The following is a 9,577-nucleotide window of genomic DNA, read 5'->3' as shown; positions in this document are numbered from 1 at the left end:
TTTGGTTGGAGTGGATGACCAAACATTCTCCCCCAGCTTTTGCTCCTGGTTTGTTAGATTTCAGACGTTCGAACGTGTTTAGACGAATTTAATGCACATATATTTTTTACAAGTGATATTTGATGCACGATGTTGGATCACCAAAGTGTCTGGAGTCCAGATGTTTGTGGGTGATTTGATGAAGCACGTTGGATGCCTCAAGCAAAGGTCTCCGGACATATCATTTATTTTGGGGTGCGTTTGGTTGCCCATAAAAGCGCAACCAGACCGTTGTATACAACATATTTTTGGTGTTTGGTTGTTTGGTTACATGCAAATATTGTTGGGCTTGTATAGCATATGATTTTTAAAGCATATCTGGGCCTGCATCGCTGGGAATTAATCAGCAGTTTCCAGGTAGGCAGGCCCAAGCGATACTCTCGAGCGCACTTGGGTAGCTCTGGTTGTAGGTGTTTGCAGGTAATCAGGTTCTTAATCTTCTTCACTTAGCCTCTTCTTTTCTACACAACCATGCTTCGATTTGAGATAAGCTATACACGAAAAAGATGCACCTCAATGTTCTGATTCCATTCAAGCGATTGGATCATAGTTTCGTTCACTGTATATGTTAAATTTCGTGTTTATATTTGGATCCTTTTTGGACGAATTTTGACAAATTCGTGGCACACGGTGGACCGTTTAAAGTTTCATTTGACGAGTAGCTTCACCTCGCTGTCTGACCTCAGACTGATCATAAGTCCATGTCGATGTTGAAGACATTGTGGGTCATGACGCCGTCGTTGAGGTTGGACATGACGGACGCCTTCTGCTACTCGCTGACGCGCTTCTCGAATATGTTGGTCTTGCCCTGCAGGGGATGAGCTCCATCCAGTTGAATGGGTTGGTGGCATTGTACAGCTTCTTGCATCCCAACGCCATGAGCAGGCTGTCGGCAACGAACTCGATGTACTGGCTCATGAGGTCGTCGTTCATGCCGACGAGCGCGCAGGGGAGCGCATCACAGACAAACTCCCTCTCGATATCCATGGCCTCGGACACGATCTTGAAAACATAGGACTTGTCGAGCTTGCCGCAGAGGTTGTCATAGAGGAGGCATGCGAAGTCGCAGTGTAGACCCTCGTCTCGGGAGATGAGCTAGTTGGAGAAGGTGACGCCCGGCCTCATTGACAGCGATGATGGGCGACTGCTAGTACACCGGCACCGGCGCTGGCGCCGACCACTAGTCGTGCCCGTGGTTCCCTCTACCGTAGTCGTCCTGTCTGCGGTCGAAGCACGTGTGCGTTCTACTGTAATCTCTCTGTTAACTGTAGTTGTTAACTCTTAATTATTATGCATGTATGCAAGCAAACATCGGGTGGAAATTGCTTTGATGATGACAAGATCTCATATACAGACAACCAAACAACACGCAAATGTCGTATTTTACTCTGTATTTTCTCAACCAGTTTTCACTTAGCCTGACTTGTTTTTTACATGCAACCACCGAAAATCGGTGCAGCTAACCAAACATGCCCTTCGTTTTGCTTTTGCTTTTGATAGAGCAGGTTTGATCGACGACGGCCCACAAGCCTCCACGTCTCCGCTAAACAACATCCACGCACCCCTGCACGAACCACGGCTCTACCCTCTCGTCCCCCTGTTGGCATGGGTGGCTCAGACCGCCGCGCGTAACACCAGCCCAGTGCAGCAGCATGGCCGCCATGGTCAGAGCATGCATGCCACTCCGCACCCCTCCTGCCGCCGCGTCCTCCACCGCCACCGCGCCCGCTGCCCCGAGCAAGCCGCGCTCGAGCGCCCGCGTGCTCGTGCTCGGCGGCACCGGCCGCGTCGGCGGCTCCACGGCCACCGCGCTCTCCAAGCTCCGTCCCGACCTTAACATCCTCATCGGCGGCAGGAACCGGTAACTGCCACATCCTTCAGTTCACTCGCATTCCATCAGCAGATCAGCTGCAAATGAGAACCGCCTCTTAGTTCGATATATAATAAGTTAGCAGCTTGACACATTTGAGCCAATTAATATATAGTTTCGCTCTGTTCATATATGCCTTATAATTTGCCAGGGAGAAAGGTGAATCTTTGGCATCTGAGCTTGGCGAGCAATCCGAGTTTGTGAAGATTGATACTGGCAACGCAGCCATGTTGGAGAAAGCGCTAGAGGGTCAGTAATGCAAATTATACCAAAACTTGCTAATGTTGTGCTTCATTGAGACAGACGTGTAATTTTCCTCCACGGGGCTCGGGACATATAACTGACTAATGGTTTGAACTTTCCCCAGATGTGGACTTGGTTGTTCATACTGCCGGGCCTTTCCAAAGGGAGGCTGAATGCACCGTCCTGCGAGCGGCGATTTCGACTAAGGTGGCTAAAAACATCCTGTCCCTGAGGACAACTGCATAAGTTTTGCGGCATCCCTTGAACTTGGTGATATTTTACTTAATAACTGAAATGGCCGTTGGCTCACTTAAGTTTTTGTGAACAGACCGCATATATCGATGTTTGTGATGATATGGACTATTCATGGAGAGCCAAAGCTTTTCATGAAGAAGCAAAAGCTCAAGGTGTTCCAGCTATTACAACCGCTGGCATATATCCTGGAGTGAGCAATGGTATTACTTCACATTCATGGCATACAACACCATCAATTTGACTTGCTACTTTTTTCATCCACATCTCCAGTAATTGCTATATGCTCTTTGACTTGTTTCCATTCGTTGCCACAAATGTCCATGTTTGCTGTTGCTCTACTGCGTAACTTGATAGTAGTAACTAAAGACAATGACATGCTATTCCAAAGTAATGCTCGGTGCAATGTTTCTTTAAACAGTACCCAAATGGAAAGAAATTGCATGAATCAAAGCTAGTGCTGTAAAAAGGTGGAACACGGTAACTGTGAGCGGATTCACCAAATTGATTCGTGTCATGTATTCATATGTCAAAGTCGAAAGATACGTACACGTGAAGCTGTCGGAAACTATGTTAATATAAATTGCAGTGTTACATAACTACCATGTCCTCATGTAACCAAGGAACGAAGTACTAAACTAGATCACATATGCATTATTCCATTACGAAAGTGTGTGTGGTTTTTATGGACCGCGATGCTTCATTTAAGGAATAGCTGCAGATATCGAGAACGAGAAGAATGCCACATCTTAAACATTTAGTGCTTATTCGTGTGCTGTATTGTTTTCTAACAGTGATGGCTGCTGAGCTTGTGAGTGCTGCAAGAAGTGAAGATGGAGAGCCTGAAAGACTAAGGTTAGGGGAGTTCTATATTTTCTGGAAAAGGAAAAAAAAATCAAATTAGGCATTAAGGACAGAAGGGGCGGTTTGATTTGACTCTCGATGCATCTATTCATGTCAGACCTTACTACTTACTAGTATTCCTACGGGCTCATATTTATGGCCACATTGCTAAATCCTTTTTAGATTCTTCTATTATACTGCAGGCTCTGGTGGTGCTGGCCCAACAATATTGGCGACAAGTTTTCTGCTTCTTGGGGAGGATGTAATTGCATATAACAAAGGTATTTTTGAAATTTTCGTTAATAATCACCTATGGTCTTCCTCGGTGAGGATGAAAAGATGATGAATTCATTCTAATTACCTATTTAGGAGAAGAAATCAAATTGAAGCCCTACAGTGGAGTTCTCAACATTGATTTCGGAAAAGGGGTCAGAAAGAGAGATGTTTACTTACTGTAAGTACTTTGGGCATTATCTTATAATTGACAAACCAGAAGCCAGTGTGGTAAAAAAAATGCACTACTATTATTTATCATAGCTTGCCTTTTGACATACCGCAAATGCATTGTCGTCTATTTCAGGAATTTGCCTGAAGTGAAGAGTGCTCATAAATTTTTAGGTGTCCCAACGGTCAGTGCTCGATTTGGTACTGCTCCTTTCTTCTGGAATTGGGGAATGGAGGCTTTCGCTAAATTTTTACCTGTTGTATGTATTCTTCCCAGTTCTCAGTTATCTCTTTATGAAGTTCCTTCATTCAAGCTCACATTGCTATTCTAGTGATACCAATTGAAGATATTGGAAGTTGCAAACATATAGTAGCATGTATTTTCCTGCAATTTAAGCAATTAACCAATACGATCTGTGTCAATGGGATGAAAAAAAGTATCAATATTAAGGATGTAGTTGAGCTGGTACCAGTTTGCAGTATATATACTTGACTTCAACTTGATCCTTTTTAGGAGTTGTTAAGGGATAAAGATAAGGTTGGAAAGTTGGTTAAAGAAATTGATCCCCTTGTTCGAGCCATTGATGGCATTGTAGGAGAGCGTGTGTCCATGAGAGTAAGTATTTCCTTTATCTCTATTTCAGAATTGTATTCAAGTCATTGTAATGTTATTCAAGTTGTGTCTACAGTAAGAGCATACTACTCGTACTCAAGCTGTATCTACAGTAAGAGCATACTACTCGTACTCAAGCTGTGTCTACAGTAAGAGCATACTACTCGTACTCAAGCTGTATCTACAGTAAGAGCATACTACTCGTACTCAAGCTGTGTCTACAGTAAGAGCATACTACTCGTACTCAAGCTGTGTCTACAGTAAGAGCATACTAGTACTCACGTAGGGTCTGTAGTAAGAGCATACTAATTCCACTGAAGCTGTGTCCAGAGCAGTACGCGAAACTACTGATGATATTGTTGGATCAAACTTATTTTGTTTGTGCAGGTAGACTTGGAGTGTTCGAATGGCCGAAATACTATTGGATTATTTTCTCATAGAAAACTATCTGTGTAAGTGCACATTTCTGGATGAGCAATTGAGCATGCTCAAAATCCGTTACCTAATTGATATTTACCATTAGTTATTTCCAGCTATCAGATTATTTGCCCATCGTCTGTATTGAGCCTAACATTAATTTCCTCCAAGTAAAGCAGAGTCCCAGGAAATTATAGTCGGCATTCAAGAGTTTCCATTGGTTTCAAAACTTGTTTAGGTGGAAACAATTCTATAATCATGCCTATTTAAACTGAGAGATCATCTACCTAATGAGATTTCTTTATCTGTTCTTAATACTTGAAATGATCGATGCAGATTTCATGCAATACCTGTTACAACACAACTGTCAGAAAAAGTTATACTCAGAACTTACAACTCAAATCCTAGGAATTTATACTCGAGATTTAGGCAATATTTACTGTATGGCTCATTTTACAAGTTCTGGTGTACTTTTCAGTTCAGAAGTACCCAATATTATTCTGGTCAATCTATCTACATCTCATATAAGCATCTTATGTTGGACTTGCAGATCGGTGGGCCATTCAACGGCTGCATTTGTTCAAGCAGTTCTGGAGGGAAGCACACAACCAGGTGTTTGGTTTCCGGAAGAGGTGAGTAGTGCTCCGATAGAAGGAAAACTAATGGAATAGTTGCAAGAAAAAAATTCCTTCGCGCCTCACAGAAATAAGAGAACTTAATTCATACTTTCTAAGATCATCTCAATTATTTGTAATGCAGCCAGAGGGAATAGCAATTGAATCAAGGAAGCTGCTTCTGGAGCGTGCGTCCCAAGGAACAACAAACTTCGTGATGAACAAGTGATTTCCTCTACCCGATTTCACAATTTTAAGTGGTTAACTCGTAATGTTTATGTAGCTGACATAGTTATATCACTTGGATTGGCAGGCCTTCATGGATGATAGAGACTGATCCAAAGGAAGTTATCCTAGGAATATACGTGTGAGAAAGAAACTGAAAAAGAAAACGCACACACACGCACACAGTAAAACATGGATAGATCAGTTTATAACTCTATCCTAATTTTGTCGATCGAATATTGGAGAAACTTACGGAAGTTCTGGAGTTATTACCGAGGATAAAAAGTAGCCACAATTAGTACGGTGTAGACTGCAGCAAGGAGAATCCTCTCCATAACGTTCCTGTGTGACATTTTAGAAAATGCTGTAAATAACATAATGATCAATATATGTAGCATTACAAAACTGCAACTGAGAAAGGACATGCTAGCATATTTGACAAGTTGGGGAAGGAATTCATGAACAGTACGATGATAGAACATAAGAGTTACTCCCTCCGTTCCGTGTTATAAGATGTTCTAACTTTTTTCTGAATCACATGTACATAAATGTGTTTTAGTGTGTGTTTTTTGAAGAACGTGTTTGGTGTGCTTGTTCATTCATTTCAGCACGTATATAGTCCATATTGAAATATCTAAAACTGATTCGGAACAGAGGTGATACTATACATTATTGCGAGGAAAAGGCTTCAGGAAGCACCAGAAACTCCATTGGATACTTGTGGAAGGGGAAGAGCACACAAAACAATGGATATTATGATGGAACCAACAAATATATGACATCACATGGTTTAATACAAATTTGTGCCAAGACAAATCTTGGCTATAAGTTCCCACCTTACATCATAACATTCCATACAAGCGAAATAGATGTATTACTACTTTCGGAGGTAGATTAATTTACATGAACAGGCAGCAAGCTAATAAGTGGATTAAGCAGCAAATCGTCACAACCAGTCGACCAACCTCTTTCAGAGGTAGATTAATTTACATTAAGAATTGCATGGAACACACTGGTAAGGAAATTGAGCAGCAATCCTCACAAAGACAAATTGACAAACGGCAATACCGCAGCTAAATACGGCTGTCCTTTTTAGCGAGTCCCCCTTCCCCTGGTAACTCTGGCGAGCCTCCTGGTGTTGCCGCTTTAGCAAGCTCACCTTCCCCTAGTAGCTCCGGCGAGCTTCCTGGTGTTGCCGTTTTAGCAAGCTCGCCTTCCCCTGGTAGCTCCAGCGAGCCTCCTGGTGTTGCCGTTTTAGCAAGCTCCCCTTCCCCTGGTAGCTCCGGAAAGCCTCCTGGTGTTGCCATTTTAGCAAGCTCCCCTTCCCCTGGTAGCTCCGGCGAGCCTCCAGGTGTTGCCGTTTTAGCAAGCTCCCCTTCCCCTGGTAGCTCCAGCGAGCCTCCTGGTGTTGCCATTTTAGCAAGCTCCCCTTCCCCTGGTAGCAGCGGCGAGCCTCCTGGCGTTGCCGTCTCCGGCTGTGTGGCCCCTTGAGGAAGAGCAGGAGTGACATTGTTCACCCAGTGCTCTACAAGCCTTTCCACAGGCACCTTGATCACATCACGGCGAACACCCATGTCTGACACATATCGCCCCACGCAGTACATGCCGCTTGTCACAATTGCCAGACCGCTAGCACTAGTTGTCAGGAAACGCAGCGGCGAAGAAGCCACCGCGCTGAAAGCAGCCGTCAGGGACGCCAGCTGCCCACTGCGCCCAACGCTGTAAGCAGTCTCGACGAGCAGTTCCGTCTTGCAGTATATCGCGAAGTCCTCACAGTTGTTCTTAAACAGGCTATACATGCCAAAGCCATTGTTGAGGAGGTGTTTGGCACGGTGGACAACAAGCTGCAGCGTCAGAGGGTGCCATAGTGCACGTTCCTCCACGTGCTTTGGCGAGGAAGAAAGGGGGCGACACAGCATAGTCGAAGAGGTAGAGACTGCCCCCGTCCAGGAAGCAATCGAGACAGGACATTATGACGCCCTGAGGCTTGATGAGGTGCCCACATTTCTCGCAAGGAGGGCCATCTGCCGTAGTCGGCGATGAGCTGAACAGAAACTTGTCTAAGAATGTTCCTGTTCCAATTTCATGTCCAGCCGCTCTCGTAAAATGGATAACCATTCCATCTCCAGCATATATCCCTGAAAAATGGAAGATCAAACTAGTCAGTACTACTGTATTATTTATGACAACATATTAGCACATGTGTACAAGACATCACGAACAAGTATTGCAGTAAGGAGCTTATGCATGGAGAAAACTAGCAAGCACAGGCAGCACGAGCGTGAGTGAAATGCGGCTTGAGAAGGAAGATAGCAATCTATAAGATGCCATTCAAAGCCCACTAGTCAAGAAAACGGCAAAAGCTTTGCAGGCCTTTGTATTACATAGAAATTAGAAAGCGGTCGAAAGCCAAATTACAAATGCACGGGATGGCCAAAGCTTGCCGTAGATTCTTAACAGTCCAGAACTCCAGATTGAACAACCACACGAACAATTTCTGCTATATCTGAGTCACATAAAACTTGCCAACCCCTTCGCGCCAGCCTGACCTGAGTGCTTGCCTCACTAGGATCCTTGATGCCACATCCAACATAGCAGAGGAGATCCTACCCAAAACTCCAGATATACCAGACGACCATGATTACCGTGGTGTCTGAAAAATCATGTGTTCCCCTTCTGGATTCGCATCCGCGCCCCATCCACCATGCCTCCAGTGGTGCTGGTGCTGCTGGGTTAAAGGAAAGGTGGCCAATCGTGCTGCGCTGAAGCATAGGCATCCACAGTTGATGAACCCAGACGCACTCTGCGAAGCAAGAATGAGCCGATCCTTCTTCGCTGAAGAGCAACACTTGCAAGAGCATGGTTATTGGGAACAACCCTCCTCATCACTCGACGAAAATCTTCCTCAACGGGGGCCAGCCCAGCCCAGACCCCCGTCGCAATCTGTAGCCGGCAAACCTAAGTCCCCATTTAGGTAAAAGGCATTGCAGAGGGAGGCCGCCGAATAGTCTGATTCAGAGATGAGGACATCTATTGTTGCAGGGCGTCTTCAAGGTGACCGTCATTTGACGAAATTTTTCCTCAACAGGGGGGGCAGCCCAGACCCACGTCGCAATCTGTAGCCGGCAAACCTAACATCTATTGTTGCAGGGCGTCTTCAAGGTGACCCCGGAGGACCAGGCGTGAGATTAATGGTGGCAGGGTGCTTAATTAATCCTCGGCCAACCAACGAACCAATTGACAGATATAGTTAGGGGAGACTGGTTGGGGGGGAAGAATGAGGGGATTACCGACCGTGGTGGGCGTAGATGTAGGCGGTTCTCCACGAGTAGATGTGATCCCCGGCGGCGAGGGCCTCCCGGTCCACCCGATTCGACAGCACCCCCACCATCGACGAATCCAGCACTGGGGTCGAAATCGAAATCGAGTTCCCCAATCTGAAACGGCAGAGATCACCGGGGCTAGAGCATTACAGTCATCCTCGTCGCGCAAGCCCTCGCCGCCTCGAACCCGCCCGAAGTGTCGCTTGCTTAGCGGCAAAGGATGCCCTGGCTGGATGAACGCGGATGGAGACGGCAATCGGTTAGGGCTGCTTGCTTGGTTAGGTTTAGGAAGGAAGCAAAGGGCACGAGAAAGCGGCCGTTGCTCCGGCGTCCGCGTCCGTGCCCCCGACCGCGACGCCCACGACTCTCTTCCTTGTCTAGCGCAAATTATACCTGGCCATCCGCCGGCCGGGCCCGACTAAGCCCGAGGTAGAAAACTCAGGCCCGAGCCCGGCCTGCCCCAGCCGTCGGGCCTACTTTTCAGGCCCAAGCCTGGCCCGCCACTACAAAGTCCGCCAGACCTCTTCAGTAAAGCGCAAAAACAGCGGGCCACGGCCCGGCCTGACCTTTGGGCTCAAAACCTAGGCCCAGGCCCGGTCCGGAAGCAGCGTCGGGCCGGGCTGCCCATGGCTAGGACTAAGCGCAATCACCTTTTCATTCATACGCTCTTATGTTTCTTTACGAAGAGAGTTTT

At 46.1% G+C, this 9,577-nt stretch overlaps 1 protein-coding gene and 2 pseudogenes across 2 annotated transcripts; 1 reads left to right on the top strand and 2 right to left on the bottom strand.

The window, feature by feature from the left end:
* Positions 1-730: 730 nt before the first annotated feature.
* On the bottom strand, positions 731-1,164 carry LOC123114734 (ribonucleoside-diphosphate reductase small chain-like; annotated as a pseudogene).
* Positions 1,165-1,582: 418 nt separating this feature from the next.
* LOC123111248 (uncharacterized) lies at positions 1,583-6,134 on the top strand. Of its 2 annotated transcripts, none has more exons than XM_044532008.1 (13): positions 1,583-1,900; positions 2,061-2,158; positions 2,277-2,359; positions 2,481-2,607; positions 3,199-3,259; positions 3,431-3,528; positions 3,617-3,701; positions 3,828-3,876; positions 4,206-4,307; positions 4,692-4,756; positions 5,272-5,353; positions 5,481-5,560; positions 5,649-6,134. In XM_044532008.1, the coding sequence occupies exons 1-13, from the start codon at positions 1,692-1,694 to the stop codon at positions 5,704-5,706; spliced, it is 1,197 nt and encodes a 398-aa protein (XP_044387943.1). In that variant the 5' UTR covers positions 1,583-1,691; the 3' UTR covers positions 5,707-6,134. The 2 variants fall into 2 exon arrangements, with proteins under 2 accessions (XP_044387943.1, XP_044387942.1); XM_044532007.1 differs by having other exon boundaries at positions 1,587-1,900; positions 3,828-3,951.
* A 182-nt stretch (positions 6,135-6,316) lies between these two features.
* On the bottom strand, positions 6,317-9,257 carry LOC123111249 (protein LEAD-SENSITIVE 1-like; annotated as a pseudogene).
* Positions 9,258-9,577: the final 320 nt, after the last annotated feature.

The sequence above is a fragment of the Triticum aestivum genome, chromosome 5B, assembly GCF_018294505.1.
Source record: "Triticum aestivum cultivar Chinese Spring chromosome 5B, IWGSC CS RefSeq v2.1, whole genome shotgun sequence".
In the NCBI taxonomy this organism is placed as follows: Eukaryota; Viridiplantae; Streptophyta; class Magnoliopsida; order Poales; family Poaceae; genus Triticum; species Triticum aestivum.
The sequence above is the reverse complement of the archived record's forward strand: the minus strand, read 5'-3'. Positions and strand labels throughout refer to the sequence as shown.

What these genes read in the sequence shown, in the direction of transcription:
- LOC123111248 (XM_044532007.1), top strand. Translation starts at nt 1,692, where the DNA reads ATGGCCGCCATGGTCAGAGCATGCATGCCACTCCGCACCCCTCCTGCC. An exon ending in AAGAGAGATGTTTACTTACT is followed by an intron (nt 3,702 to 3,827) that starts GTAAGTACTTTG and finishes CGTCTATTTCAG; the next exon opens with GAATTTGCCTGAAGTGAAGA. An exon ending in TCTCATAGAAAACTATCTGT is followed by an intron (nt 4,757 to 5,271) that starts GTAAGTGCACAT and finishes TTGGACTTGCAG; the next exon opens with ATCGGTGGGCCATTCAACGG.